At 37.6% G+C, this 16287-nt stretch overlaps 1 protein-coding gene across 9 annotated transcripts in view; it reads right to left on the bottom strand.

Annotated features, from left to right (window-relative positions):
• UNKL (unk like zinc finger) overlaps positions 1–15952 on the bottom strand; it is a 63126-nt gene extending 47174 nt beyond the window's left edge. For 4 of the 9 annotated variants that reach the window (XM_062588760.1, XM_062588762.1, XM_062588763.1 and 1 more), the window contains exons 1-6: positions 15872–15952; positions 13778–13987; positions 8054–8230; positions 4459–4592; positions 2388–2523; positions 1549–1666 (exon numbers count right to left, since the gene is read on the bottom strand). In XM_062588760.1, the coding sequence (XP_062444744.1) occupies positions 1549–1666; positions 2388–2523; positions 4459–4592; positions 8054–8230; positions 13778–13987; positions 15872–15951 (855 nt within the window). In that variant the 5' untranslated portion in view covers position 15952. Of the gene's footprint in view, positions 1–1548; positions 1667–2387; positions 2524–4458; positions 4593–4858; positions 4886–5229; positions 5321–8053; positions 8231–9485; positions 13988–15871 lie in introns of those variants that run through there. The other 5 variants (XM_062588764.1, XM_062588765.1, XM_062588766.1 and 2 more) reach the window with 5 other exon arrangements.
• Positions 15953–16287: the final 335 nt, after the last annotated feature.

Genomic DNA, 16287 nt, shown 5'->3' with positions numbered 1-16287 from the left:
TGAGGAGAGCAGAAACAGTTGATTCAGGCCACTGCAGGACCACTAATACCCTCTGCATCATAATTTAGACTAAAGACAAAAAGAAATAGAATAAAATTAAAAGTACATTTGGCAAAGGTATATAATGGCTGACTCAACGTAACTGTGACATACGAAAGATTTTCTACAAAATGGAAATAAGGACTTCAATACAGGATACGAAAAGAAATCTTTAATTCAGATAATGAAGATCATGACTCCTACCAATGTTACACATCTTCTATTGAACTGACTAACGGGAAGGTGACAGTGGATCGTGACAAGAGAAAGAAAGCAGACAAAATTATTTGCAGTACTTAGTCTTTGGACTTATTTTAGTATTTTCATTAATAGCTTTGTCATAAATAAAGGTATGGTAGTGATACAAAGCAGGAAGGCACCACTACTACAGAAGAGGATTGGACTATAAAGGAGAGAAAATTAGATGATCTGAAATAAATTTAGATGGTAAAATCTCTAGGAACCAGGACCGTGAAATTCTGGAATTGAGAGCTGGCTAACTTATGACAGAAATTGTATGATATGGAGCTTGTAACAACCCTGGAGTCAGTATTGTGGAGTTCCCTTCTCAGTCCCATGTTCTTGATACACCTTCAATAATCTTCATAATTGAAAAAGAAAATAGTGATTACTTGAATTTTCTTTGTTCATATCTTAGTATGTGTTGAACTTACTTTCTAATGCAAGAAATTCCGTCCTGCTGTGAATTTTTCATATCCATTAAAAGGTTCCCAAAACTTAAACGGACTTCAAATATTGTACAGACAGCTGCTTGCATAACATGTCATTTCAGTATTTGCTCGATATATTCATAGTGTTGCACAAGAACTAAATCTCAGCAAATTATATGTCACTGCTTTCTCCCCTAGTTTTTCACTGTTATATTCAAACACCTGTCAAAGTTACACCTGTCTATGGAGGACTTGAAAATCACCTTGTCTTTCACAGTGTCTAAATAAGACACTGAAGAAACTTTTCTGCTGTTTCCACCACCTACTGGCCTTTTCAGTAACTCTCAACTCTTTGCAATAAAGCTTTTGTTTTAATTGTACTTAGAATAAAAATTCACTCCAACTTATTGATTAAATGCATCACTACTGTGACTTCATTGCTCATCCAAGTAACCACTTAGGTGAAAAACAGAGTATGTTTCTTTAATCCCAATTTTTATACTTGGAGAATCAACATGAGAAAAGGATTTTCACACAAATCGCATGAAAAGTCAATCCAGCTACTGGATTAAAAGCATCCAACTATTAGGCCAAATATTATTAAGTTAATTCATTTTTTCATAAGCAGTGCAATAAAAATGCCTAACAGAGGAAACCATAGCAGTACAAATAATTTTTTAGAAAATTTTTATTTAAGTGAATACCTCAACTACTGGAAGTGCTGCATGAATTTTCTCTCCAAATGTCACACATTTTAATATAAATAATATCTTCAATCAATAACTTAACCTATAGTAAATTTTGAATCACTAAGAATAAGTAGAAATATAATTCTTACCTCAGGATGAAACTGCTGCTCTGTACGAGAATGACAGTATTGACAGCTATCCCCATTTTCACACCTTGAAGGTTCACCCCATTCATCTGCATGTTTTACATTGGGGCAAGGAGTGGACCTAGAAAAAAGTGATGCACAGAGCACACTTCCTATCGGAAGTATTAAAGAACTTCTCACTAAATCTCAGAATCTTAGCTTGACTGGAACCTATAAAGTTAACAAGTTCTGAGAGGCCCTCATTTTCTGGAAGTTCTTTGACAGAAGGATCAGTCAGCAGAATTATATCTTCCTTCTGTCTGGTGACAGGTATTCACAGTCCCGAGACTGTCAAGTAAAGCCCATCAACTCTAAACCTTATACTTTGGTACAGAGAAAACATAAACAATGAAGATATCACACTTAGAACTATGGGTTCATTCCCAAAGTAAATGACAGATAGCACACATTAAATTCTGGTCCTAAAATTATTGCGAGAGAACGGAAAACTATAGGAAAAAAAAAAATCAAAACAAAGCCAGAAATTAGAATTGATTTTTTTCATAACAAAGAAGATATGACCTGAAGATTCCTAATTTTTGCTAAGAAATGTAGATTTTTTTTCATTCTTTAGAGGTAAGAAGGATATTTTCATTATGGTTTCATAGTTTTCTTCTTCAGAACTGTTTGATCACTCTGAACAGATGTTTTGTTTCCCAGAACAGTTTTATCAATGCTACTGAAAAAAAAAACGTATTTTTATTCTGTTAGGAATATCCAATAGTGCTAGAGAAGAATCTAACAGATCACTCCATTAACAATTGTTTAACTGATCCAAGAGTCAATTTGGAATATTTACGTACCTGTATTTGAATTTTCTAGGATTCCGTCTTCTATCTCGATTGTTGTGATAGTGAGGACATGCGTAACCCTGGCGGCAGAGTCTGGGTGGCTTAGTACATTGTTCCGTCTTGTAGCCAGCTAATACAAAATTTGTGTCTGTAAACAGGTCAACAATGAAAGGAAATGAGCACTTACATTTTGCATTTAGACTATTTTTAGTGGAATTAGGTATTAGCTGCTTTCCGGATAAAAATCATGATTCACAGATCCCTCTGTTCTTATAAGCTTAGACTGAGACCTAAATTTTTTGCAACAAAACAGTCTAGCATACACGCATGCACAGCAATCTTCATCAATTCTATACTCAACAGCAGTAGTACACAAATAAAGAACTAGCAATCCAGTGGTAGAGAAAGTTATCAGAAATTCTTATTATACAGATTTAACATTTTGAAAATGAATACCTGAAACTACCATATTCATTTTAGTAAGGAAAACACAACAACTTTATAAAATTGTATATCTATGTTTAAGCTTAGTGTTCATAATCCTTATTTCACAAAATTGCTTTCATGGTAAGTATCTCCAGTATGATCTTGCTGGACAAACTCTAGAGCCTCTTTTCCACATTTGCTCTAAATCTAAATTTGTCTCTAAATCTTTGATTCCAGCAAAAGACAAATGAGGTTCTGTCTAGAAAAAGAAAAAGATCAGAAGAAAATTGGAGCAAATAAATAAATTAAAAGGTAAATTTTAGCTAATGGCCAGAATGAGTTTATGAAGAGTAAATGATGTCAAACATAATCTAACTTCTTCCAAACGCAGGACAATAAAAGCAGGTAAGACAGTAGCAGTCAATATTATGTATCTTGACTTTAGCAAACCTTTTTAACCTGAGATGTTCTCAAGAACAAACTACAGAATACAGTAAAACTCCTGTAGGACTTGTGCAAAATCAGCTGAAAATCCAGTCTCAGACTCATTAGTGATATACTTTCAAACAGCAAACAATTATTAGTTGGTGTTTCACACAAGATCTACTTTTTGTTCGGTCCTTTTCAATGGTTTCAGTAAAAACTTAGGAAAAGAAGGCAGAAATAACCAACTGGAACAATAGTTTCAATCCCCAGCAATTATGTGCAATTCCACCATATTTCAAAGGATGACAGAAGCCATACATCATCATATAACATCAACCGGTCACAATGCAAGGAATGCAAAAAAATGTTTGCAGTTTGTCAATTTTGTTGTCTTTTTACTTTGAACACCCAATATTTTTTGATCTAGAGCTGACAATCAAACACTAAGTTATTTATACTTTAATGCTTAGAACTCATCCTGTAGTAGCTTTTATTTTATGATCCTTGTCCCCACTGTATTTATCTTTTATATCCCTTGAATCCACTGAACTCCTTAGAGACAGAATCTTCACTCTGATCTTCCTGTGGTACTGTCTTCACATGAATTTTTGAAAGCAACTGTACCTTGCATTCTTTGCTAAAGTAAAATTTGGGCAAGGATTCTAATAACATCCAACTGATAACAACATTTGTGTGTATGTAATAAGGAAGCCTATACTAGGAAAGCGAGAACTAAAGTTTAAAGTCTAAAGAAAATGAGTATAATAAGATTTGCTTTAAGTGATCACATATAAGGCTTTCAAGACATTCTCACATTTCAATACTCTCCTTAAACATTCCACTTAATATTCTACTTTCTTCATGTTAGTTTAGGTCAGCAAAGAACACCTGTCCGTCAGAAATGAAGATTCTAATTATTATCATTTCTTGGCACAAGACAGAACTCCTCCTGACTTTTAATCAGATTTAATCATTTCACACAGTTTAGCAACATCTGTATTAAGTAAATTAAAAAAGATTCACTAAACATTTTCAAAAGAAAACATTTTCAGTATGCAATCTGAATATGAAAGTGCTGGACTGTACAACTTGTTCACAAGCATCTGTATTGCTTACATAAACTTATTCTTTACTCTGTTAGACTTCTGAAGAGTTGAAGACAAGGATCAACAAACTGGATCATATACCAAAAAAAGAAACAGAAAAAGGAGATAGACTTTTATAACTTTACCCTGCCATCTTGGATCTTCACTAAGAATTTTCTCGATCATTGCTTGGCTTGCCAAAATTCCTGGTTGTAAATCTGGAATGCCTTCACTGCATCCTAGCTGCCCGTTCTGCAAGGTTTCCTGTGCCTGAAGTTCTCTGGAATGAGGAAGAGAAAACAACACTATTAAACTGTATAGCTACATTAATCATTCTTGCCATAAGTAAACCCTGTACTATTCTAACCAAATTTTGTCATGTAATCCAGGTCAGGGAGAGGGGAGACTGTATTTCAAACTGTTGCTTGTGCTGAAGCTGACTAACAAATCAGACGGAATATCCGTGCCAAACAAATCAAAGGGAACACAAGGGACACTGGTATTACGTATACTGCCAGCGTTTGGATCAGCAATGCCCATCTGTACCTCTGCATGCTGGTGTGCTGTGGTGTGCCATCTTGAATATGTTATTAATTTCTGGTATTCTCCTGTCACACAAAACACAGTAGAAGTAATAAAGGTACAGAAGGAGCAGTAAAGGGTGATTAGAAATACAGAATGACTTCTTTGTCAGGGAGAATTAAATGGCTTAGCACTCTTCACCTTGGAAAAGGGATGCCTGAATGGAGATACTAAATATATCTATTCAGTAGTAGGTCATATAAAAGTGAATGGGAAACTACTTTTGAATCATAGTAAGATTTTGCCAGAAAAGTTTGTCAAGACTTTCAGGAGACCTAGAGTAACAAAGGACAAGTATTATGAAGAAAAGGAATAGCTCCTCTGCAAATACTTACAACTTCATTGCAAATAAGCAACCATAATCTTGGTGAAAGATCAGAATGACCACGAATGAACTAAAAGATCTTGTGCTGTAGTATGAAAACACTGCCAAAAAAATGAGGTAATTTCATCATACTGCTCTTACAAAATCAAGCTGTACAGAGATTCAAAGGCAAACTAGTACAAAGCATTCAAAGAAAAATTATGATATATTAGGCAGACTTTGAAGCAATCAGAAAACAAGTTGAAGAAATAAATACAATGATGAATCTCTAATATTCTTGCTTCATCATAATCAAAAGCCTCTGTTTTCATATGGCACTGCTTTCTCTAGACACGAATATTTAAGGAGCTTACTTCCTATTCCAAAACACACTTACTCAAAGAAAAATACAAATTTGGAAAGTGTGGTGCTTTATAATGTAACTAGTTGTGATATCATTTACATACCATTTCAAGGATTTCCCAGACCCCCAGTACTCCCCTATGAAAGAAAATCTCAAAGGGGAAAGAAAGGTCCGAAGCCAATTCCAGGACCTTTCAAACTGTCAACATCTTTCTTCTCCAGAGCCAAAAATGGAGCAGGCAGTTAGAATGAAAACAAGTAGTTCCTAGAAAACTTTTAGGTGGATGTCCAGAAGAACAAAGCTCTTAACAGGAATAAAGTTAATGTCTGCATCAGTGATTCTTCTGGTGTTTCTCCATTCTTTCCTTACAATGAAGGAACCCTAAGGTCTGTGGCCATCTTAGAGCAAAAAAGACCGTATTCCTCTCAAGAGAAACATTTCCTATGTTTGCTTGGACTTCCTGAAGAGCGTTGGATGCCTGAAATCAAGGGAAGTGTTTCACAGCAATGGCATACAACTGGTTTTCACAAACACCAAAGAAGTCTGGGGCAGCCTATTTGTAGGTTCTAGTCATTAAATGGACTCCTACCATGAATGTCTTCAGTTCCTCCTGATGCTTTATATGCAGCGAGTTACCAGCAAAGAATAGCCTAACACATCAAAAGATACTCAAGAGAACGGAGCTTGATAACTGGTCACGTTCCTCTAGTGACTAAGAAAGGAACACACTACTTGGCCAAATTCACCTTCTGGTTTCTTTTCATAAGGCTGGTGCTAGGACTCACGGGCTGTTCAGACTTCTCAGGGTTGCTTTATGTACTGAGAAAACAGGAGCACATCATACCTGGCTCAAGGTGTTCACATCTCTTTGCTGGGACTCAGTACTCTTAACTCCAAGCAATGAAAACTGGGCTATGCCAGAAATATTTCTGAACTTGAGAAGATCTTTACTAATAAGCATCATGATTCTATCTGCTAAAGTATGTTAGAAAACATCTAGCAATTTGTGGGTTTTTTTATTTTCTCAGAATTATTAAGGCTAGTAGGTCAGTTCTCTCCTAAAACTCCTCAAAGTTTTGATGTTACACATTACTTACAAAAAGAAGTTTTTTGTAACTTCAAGGAAGACCATATGTCTTCCTTGATCCGTAGAATTTGATACATTTTTAGAATCACAGGGAATTTACAACGTTATTAGAGCTAGTGCTCAACATTCTTGAAAAACAAAAATAACAACAAAAAAACATTTTTAAGGCACCTTACTCAAGTTTTAAATCCAATCCATGGATTACTTTTCCAAGTTTTTTCTTCAGTATCACTATATATCGGTTCCCCATTTTGACACAGCATGAAAGATTACAAAGATACTAAATATTCTATATTCATTTCAAGACTGACATGACAGCACACTATATATGGTAAATGAAGAAAGTTAAAAAAAAAAAAAACACAAAAAGAAAACGGTCAGATGTCTTACAGAAGATGCATCAGCCATCTGACTGAGGAAAGTCCCCTGGAAAAAAAAGCTATATATAACTAAATAGTACATAACCATGTGATGCAGCAGTGAATTCTAAAAGGTGCTAACTTCACTAAAATAATTGTGATAAAGGTTAGGTTGAAGGGAGAGCTACAACGCTCTAACAGATGGTAGGAACAAGGGATAACACAGGAGTGCATGTAACATACAGCCGTAACAGCTCAGATCAAAGGTTCATCTAGCCTGGAATCCTGTCTCCAACAGTGGCCAATAGATGATGCCTAGGGAATAGTATAAGAATAGGGCAAGTATATAGTGATACTACCCCAGAATGCTCTTCCAGCCTCCAGACAGAGACACCTGTCACCCTTCAAAGCTTCAAAGTTCTCTGGAAATTGCTATCCATTTCTATCAAGAGTATGTGACCACTTTCTGTAACAAGATCTCCACTTTTATCCAAATATAGTGTATCATGACAATATGCTTATTTCCCAGGCCTCAGTCACAACTAAAACTCATCAGAGTAGTGGTAGTGATTCACAAAGCACCTTCTTTTTACAGCAGCTTTCCCATATGTTAGTCAGGCAGATGATAACATTGATACCTTATGCATGAAAAAGCACAGTAAAAATCAAACAAAAGTGAAAATGCAAATGTCACACAGAAGCTGAGGTCCTGAAAGATGGCAGAAAAACTATTATTTTCTGAATATAAATACCTCAAGAAAATTCATGAGACATAAGTGATGAAAGGCAGAATATCTGGTCTTTCATTAGTTTTAAGAATGACGTATATGGCTCTCAAAACTGCAAGTTACAAAACCTTAGTACTTGTATTTACCAGTGTGTGTGTATTTGCTGTCTTGATGCGCACTGAAATTCATTCTTATATTTACATTTACAGCATATAGTATATCATATTTTTCACTGTAAAGCATACCACATTTTCTGATATGAGGTGGTAACAGGCATGTGGTATTTCCTGCTAACTAGGTATTTGAAACAAGACTACCTTATATCATATACTGGTGATCTAAGGTCATGAGGCCCATGAGCAAAGGCACAGTGAAGTCCATTCTTCACACAGTGACCCCGGGCATCTGTTTCATGAATGCATGTTCCAGTCTTGTAGTATCTGAGATGATACTTCCTTTCTGTATCTCCTGTTGTTCGATGCAGATAAAGGCAACTACATAATAAAAAGAGAAAAATTAGAACATTCTTCCAAGTTTTGTTTTTAAACATTTAACTCTGAATTATACTATCACTCTTCTTATTATGGACTTATAACAAATAACTGCCAGAAGTCTTCAAACAGAATTGTCCTATTGGACAATAATATAATATATATATATATATTACCATTGCAGTACAAATTCAAAATAAAAAATCTTAACCTATTTCTAATTCATTGCTAATGTTAAAACAATTTATTGCAAGGTGGTTCACAAAGATATTATTAACAAAACTAGTAAGCACTTCAGTAAATAAGCAACAGCATCTGGACTAAGGAATAACATCTTCCATACTTACATAGGCTCAACTCATTTCTTCACTAAGAGGTATAAAAAATTTGTTTATTTTTTTTTAAAGAATGTTATAATCATGTAAAATCAAGGGGTACTTGAAGCCCAATGTTGTTGCTTTCTGCCTGCTCTTTGTAGTTACGGAATTCCTTAAAAAACCTTAGAGGAAATCTAAAAAGAATTTTTGATTAAAAGGAAGAGAGAAATGTCTTTATCCACAATACATCTTTGCAGACATACACTGAATTAAGGTCTGTACACTAAAATGGCTAGCATCATGTATAGATTATAATTTCAACAACCAGTAGTAGACAAATGAAAAAAAAAACACAGAAAATACACACAGCCATGCCTGTTCTCTCACAATCTATTTCAGTGTGATTAATTTTGATTTCTATTGGGTTTGAAAAACATGATTCTCCAAAGACTGCTCTCTTCCATCCCAAAGTAAAAGGAAGCTGCATCAGAAGGCTTGGAGTATGGTACAGAATAACAAATGGCAAGGCCCATAGAAATAAGCGATTTTGAATGGAGGGAGCATGGTGAAACACTAAGCAGAGTTTAACCCTCAGCTGATGTCGGCTTAAGCTTTATTTATCATGTTCTGAAAAGATTAGTTAGAAACTAGAGTAAACAAATCAGAAAATATTCACAAACATTTGCAAGTCTGGCATTTATATATTTAAAACAAAAAAGATCTACTATGCCTCCTACGCTAGCAACCTGTGGCTTCCACGGGTTTCCAGGAATTGATAATCTGCTTTTTGAGAGTCAAGTTGCTTCCTTTTAGGAATTTAAAAACAACATTCTGTTAAAACAGGTAAATGGACCACAGCTAGTGATTCATACCTATGCCTCTTCAGATTTCAACAAAATTAATTTGTCAGAAGGCAATACATACCAAGTGCAGTGTTTTACCTCATTTTGTCAGCCTAAGATGAAACATAGTCTAAACTTAGGATTTGAAAGTATTTCTTCCACATCTCTTTGTTCTACATGAAAAGATCGACAGGATGCAATCTTCGTTCAACTCACTTTGGTGCCTCAGCTGAACTTTGAGACAAATGTTCAGGAGTAGCACTGACGCAGCCCTCCTGTTCTGCTAGAATTACTGTAGAGGAAAAGAGAAAACCTGCAAGAACCCTTGAGATACTTTTGCCAGCACTGGTCCTGTATAGAACTCTAAACAAAAGGAATTGCAATCTGAGAATATTTTACTTACTGCTGATCCTCCAGCCACAAGCTCAACCTGTACAGGGGCTAAATGGAAAAGCAGGCTAGCAGACTGTTCATTGCAAACTCTAATGTCTCACTCATTTACACACACAACAATAGTGAGAATACACTGTCATGTTCTTATGGATAATGTTCGTGCCTGCATTTCTACCTACTTAAGTTTGCTGGCTCCTTTTGGAAACAAGAATTAAATATCTGAACTTATCTCCCATGCAAGAGGTATACAGGTGTTTACATCTCACTGCTTGCCTTTAAGTCCATGGTTCCTTATCAGAAGCCAAGCGTTTGTGCAGAAATATCTGGACCTCTTCCTTAGAAATATTACATCAATGTAATAATCTCAAAAAAATGTTAATACCTTCAGTTATTTTAAATGAGTGTTAAAAAAAAGGCAAAAAAAGAGAATTCAGCGGAACATGGATATAGCTTGTCAGACAAGCTAGGCACAGTCTTTTGTACACAATGTGAGAGAGGGCAATATATTTAGGTCACAATTTTCGCTGCAAAAAGACAAAATGGATTCCAAGGACAAACTAGAAAATATAAAATGTGTTACACAACTGTAATTTCTGCTAAACTAAACCTAAGCTTGTTTGGCCTGAGACACGATACTTGTGCCATTGATATCTAACAAAATCTGAATTTTACTGAAAAGAGTTTTCCCACTGCACATTTTGCTTAAGACTCCCACAACAGGTGAAGTTCTCCTTCAGAAACTAATAAAGTGCTTTAATGAGGCTATACAGTGTGACTGAACACTTTGTTATCTAAACTTTATCTAAGACTTGTAAAGAACTAGATAAAACCTAATTATACAAGTTGTCTCAGAGGGACTCAAGAACATGCAAAGCTCATACAACAAAAAACAATGATTTATCTATTTTGGACATGTATGTTATATGATACCATACTAATACACATGCTTTTAACCACAGATAACTTGGTGATCAGCTGTTGTTCATCCTGGGACCATTAGTCAGAAAGGCAAAACCCCTGCTAAAAGCAGTAGCTAGATGGTACTTGCATTTCACAAAGTAAAATTGACATTATAATATTCAAAGTAATTAGATGAATATATTGTGAAACAGAACATATGTTCACAAAATCTTGAAAGATTAACTGAGAAGTGAAGAGTACGTTTCCCTTTCATTCTCCTCTTAATTCACATCATCATAAATATTCCAAAGATACTCTTTAAGAATTTTAAAAACTATCCAGTTCAAAGGGCAATTTTAGAAGTTCTTAAGCATATGAAAACTACACACTTGTACTTCTGTTCAACCCTGAGGCATTAACATTTTTTCCTGTGATCACTCTAATTGCTCTTCTGTAACAGACTTCTCTAATTCTTTCACTAAGAGCAGTGTTACATAACAGATGCCAATACTACATCCAAAATAATCTCTTTTAGAATCTGACATATCAGTTGATTACAGTGGATCAAAAACCTGCTTTAGCTCACCCTGCTTGGGCAGAGAAGTTGGACCAGATGATCTCCACAGGCCCTTTCCAACCTCAACTATTTTGTGATCTAAAATTTCAGGCCTCCTTTCTTTCCAAGTTGAATTTTGGGAAGAAATACTACAGTCAAGCCTACTACGTGAAACCAGCAATTTCTACTTTAACTCTCCTGAAAGTATGTTCCTGAGAACAATTACAAGTGTCATCATTTTATCTTTTTTGATAGTTCTCTAGCAGCTCATACCTGTCAAAAAGGAATAGGTACGGACACAGATAAAATAACAGCGTCATGCCACTCCTGCTGCTAATCTATGTACAAGAATTTGAAGTTGTTCCAAATAAAAGGCTAAATTTCAGGCAGAAGAAAAAATTAGAACAAAATAGCATTCTTTTGCTGGTTCTGAAAGGAATACAGACACTCTGCAGGCATGTCCTCAGAAAGGCTAGTGTTTTCCTTGGGCTTTTTCTTCTGCTACTACACACTTGCTTTAATATCTTTATCTTTAAGAAAGTTACTTCTGACTTCTCTTGCCTTTCCCAACAATTCACTCTATCTGCCTTTTCCCTTCTACCTTAACCTCAATCAGCTATCAACTTACAACAGCTGACTGCCATTCCTAGCATCCAGCTCTACTTGAGATCAAATCTAAAATCAAGGCTTCCACAGTCAAACTGAAACTTCTCTCACAAGTGTCTCCAGTAATCTCATTTTATAACAGAATCAAAGCAGCTGGATTCTACCTTCATTTTCTTTATTTAATTCTATTTTCATTTTCTTAATTTACTGGTGGCTTTCATCTGTTTGCCATTTCTTCTCTTGAAACACACTGTTCTCCTTTGTTTAAGTGAACTCAGTTATGTTCTCATTTTCCTCTTAATCAACAAACATGTCGAAAGACATAGACATTCTTTTGTGGCCTTCTGCCAGGGGCCTCACAGAACTCTAACCTTGGTCCCTGCCCTTTTATACACGGGCAATTTCACTGTAAAATATAAACTTACCAACCATCACCTTTTGCTGCTAACTCACAAACCTAAAAGTGTAAGTAAAACAGACTAAAACAGAGGCCTGAATCTCATTACCAATCTCATTTCTTGCAAGTACCCAGAACTGCCACTATGCCAGATAACACTATCATCCTTTTTGTCATTTATAACCTGGGAGTAATCTTCAGCAACTGTGGGATATAGCCTTTCCAACTTAACTACAGTACAAAGATTGCTCTGATTCCTATCTCATATGTCAGCTTGCTGAAACATCCTGTTCTTTGTTTCTAACAAATGTCCAGCAAATATCCTTTCAAAACACTGTTTCCTTTTTCATCCTTTAGCATCCATCTATCTACCATTTGATAATGAAAGGTCAAATTTTGTCCCCAATCAATCAATGATATATATATATATATATATTCCTTAATTGACTTTAAAGCAGTAATTGCCCATGCTGTCCCTGGCATTGGCAAGAGTGCTTTACATGCACCTGAAAAAGTACTCTATTCTTTTTTAAATCATCCCCCAGAGATATTTTTTGCTGTGTATCTTACTCAGGCATATTACTGAATATTGTCACACTACCTATTGCATTTGTTTACCTTCCCTTGTATCTTCTGTGTTTAGATTGTAAATCCTCCAGGAAAAATGCATCTTTTTCCTCTGTGACTACAACCTCTATCATAGAAGATACTGATCCATGACAAGTGCAGCTAAACATTACAGTAATAAAAACAATTCAGCTTCCGTTTTTAAAAAAGCCGACCAGCCGAACTACACGTTTCCTGTCTATCTTCCTACAAATACTTGTCAGAAGTCCTTGGTTCCAACACTACAAATGAAGCTAGCTACACTACGACATATGAACCACAGTATGCCTGGCAACGCCATATATCTGCTTGCTTGCCTGACACACTATAGCATTTGCTTATTCTAATCTCCATAAGGCCTCTGCAACTCCCCATGTTTACTGGAAACCTTCTGTACCCTTCGTCTATATGAGAGACAACATATGCTGTTACTAGTCCACAGAAGTGCAAATACTAACTGGCTAGTCAGCAACTTAGACTGACCTCCTTCCTTTGCTTTTTCTCACTGGAAGCATCCATTTTCACAAAACTTACAGAAGGTAGTTATCTTGGAGCCGTCTCCATACAACATAGCTTGTACACACTGGTCAACTTCAAAGTTGTCGTGCGAAAAAAGGCAGCACAACTTCCAAAAAAACCCCAAACAAACAACAACAACAAAAAAAAAAAACCACCAAAAAACCCACATCAACCCATGCAGCAACAACAGGAACATTAACAGAATGATCAAAATCACATCTTCGTTAAGATAAAGAATACATGCTTACATAACAGCACATACACTAAAAATCAGCAAATCACTTGCAGAAAGTGGGTCTCAAATAAACTCCAGTAGAGCTACCAATCATTTTTGCTCTCTAAGGAGAGATTTGTATCCTTTCATAATTTCAATGGTAAAATTATAAATTCCTAAGACTGAAAGAAATCACTTACTCATCTCCATCTGGGCAGATTCCTGTAGTCTCATCATATTTTGTACAATAAACATCTGGACTGTAGTTAAAAGTCCCATCACGCCTTCGTATAGGTCTACGACGACGCTGATTTAGGAAATGCCAATGAAAACAGGTAAATGGTCTGTGCTGGGTACACTTGTGCTGCAAAAATAGGGGGCACTGCTCTGTCCTAAACTCCTTTAGATACCTAAAAAAATTAAACTGTGTTACAAGCTTATCTTATTGGAGGCATGTTCTTTACAGTATTAACAGGGCACTTAACAGTTCAGTGTGCATAGCCCATGAAAATTTGCATACAGTTTTTGTTTCTATCCACAGTTTACTGCTTAGTTGCTGAATAAAGCTGACTTGATTCTTAATAACAGATGCATTACTAATAAAACAGTGAAATACTTGGACAAATTATATTACTATGTCACACAACTGAACTAAATTCAAATCAATTAAAAAAATACCTACAGTATTTAGAATTCTTCCCTAAATAATCACTAAACACAGATTATAAGTTACTTGAATGAACATTCATACTCTTTGCTACCATACAAAACAGTCCTACAAAGACTATTTATGGCTACGTACCACATCTGATTTAAAAATTAGTCCTTACTTAATCACAATACTCTCAGAAAGTGGACACGCTATACAGAAAGCTAGAGTTAAAAGATGCTCAAGAAGGTTTCAGGTGCTATGAGAAGACTTTAGTAAACTTATTTAGGGGTTGTTGTGCTTCTTTTGAGGCAGTTTAGGGTCTCTGAAGGCTACTCAGGTGTTAGAAACGCATTCGTTCATTGGGATCTACAGCACAGGAGCTATTCAGGAATTCTGATACTTCTTTGCACAGGATACCAAGATGACATTCGACTGGGCACTACCATGGAATTTATCAAAGGATGTAAGACTGTATTTCCTCCTATTCCAGTTTATGCATCTATTAGCCTATTTAACAAGTTCATTACATCACTAAAGTTATCAATTATTGGGGAAACGAGTGACCAGGCATTTTGCAGGGAGGACGTCATAGAAGAACCTTAGACTTCTCAGAGCTCTTCAAAAGGCCTAAAATGTGTAACTAGTTACAGGAGATTGACCAGATAGGGGAAAGAGAAGAATTAGAGAGAAGAATGTTGGAGCATATCTTACTTCTGAATTGCTTAACTTTGCATATAAGGGATGTAATCATACATAGTTATGGAACATATCTTAAGGGTCAGAGAAGAGTTTTTAAAACTATACAAGACTGAAGAAAAAGAACTGGAACAGAATTTCAGATGTTAAGAACTGCAGAAAGGACTGCAGCAGTATCTAAGTAAATGGTTAGATTCATATGGTCTTTCCAAGACTGCTGAAAATGGGACAGTATAGAAGTGGTGATATGGGGGGGGATAAGAGAGACAGAATGCCAAAATTTAGAGGTAAAAATATCCCATGCTCGTGTGGCAGCATCTGGTCCCATGCAACCAAAGGTGTCAGAAGTCTGAGGGCTGCACAGATAGACCACATCTGAGGAAAACTGGAGACTTGCAGGGAGGATGGGAAGCACACGGGATCTGCCTTTCAGTACGTGAAGGTCTGCAAGAGATGTCCTGGAAACGTCCCAAAGGCTCGAGCAGAGGCTGGCTAGGCAATGCTTCGAAGAAGTAGAAGGACTTGCGCTTCACGAGGATGGTCTCGGGTGCGAAAGCATGCTGAGAGGCTCGGGTTGCTCCAGGGATGCCGGAGGATGCCCGCGAGTCACAGGGCAGCCCAGTCCGGCAAGGCCGCGGGGGCAGCCAGGAGAGTCGGCGCCGGCGCTCTGCAGCCTACCATGCCCAGGCCGCCCCTGTCCGGCGGGCACAAGACCAAGCATCCTCCCCGCCGCAGCCGGAGCTGGGAAAGGAGAAGGTGGGAGGGCAGCCAGGGCCGGGCCCTGCCGGGTTATCTCATCACAGACCCGCCGCCAGAGCAGGAGGCCGCGCGGAGCAGGCCAGGCACGGGGAGGAGCCCTCCGCCTCAGGGCCAGAGACCCTCCCCGCGCGGCGCGGCGCGGCGCGGGGGCCCACGGAGCAGGGCGCCCCCTGAGCGCGGTACCTACGTATAGTGCGTTGGCTGCTCAGTCTGCGGAAACCCCCCAGGCCCGCCACCCCGCGAAACCGCTTTCGAAACCGACGGCATCTTCCCCGGCGGGCAGCAGTGCGCAGGCGTGGCCCGCCCCGCCCGCCGGCACGTCACTCGCCCCCCTCCCCCCGGCAGCCGTCGACGAGCGCCAGCCGAGCGGTTGCGCGGCCCAGGACCCGCAGCCGTGCGGGCTGCGGGCAGAGCCCGGTGCTTCCGCAGTGCTGTAACCACAACGCCGCCACCCGCAAGCGCCTCTGAGAGGTCTATTTAAAATAGAGCACGTACGGCTCCTTAATACAAGCCTTGATATTTTTAGTCATCTATAGTTGATGGCCTCGAACTCTCTTAACAACAAAATGCAGCAAATAGTTTTAAAAATTTCCAACACATGAA

Source organism: Rhea pennata, chromosome 15 (assembly GCF_028389875.1).
Source record: "Rhea pennata isolate bPtePen1 chromosome 15, bPtePen1.pri, whole genome shotgun sequence".
Taxonomy (NCBI): domain Eukaryota; kingdom Metazoa; phylum Chordata; class Aves; order Rheiformes; family Rheidae; genus Rhea; species Rhea pennata.
The sequence above is the reverse complement of the archived record's forward strand: the minus strand, read 5'-3'. Positions and strand labels throughout refer to the sequence as shown.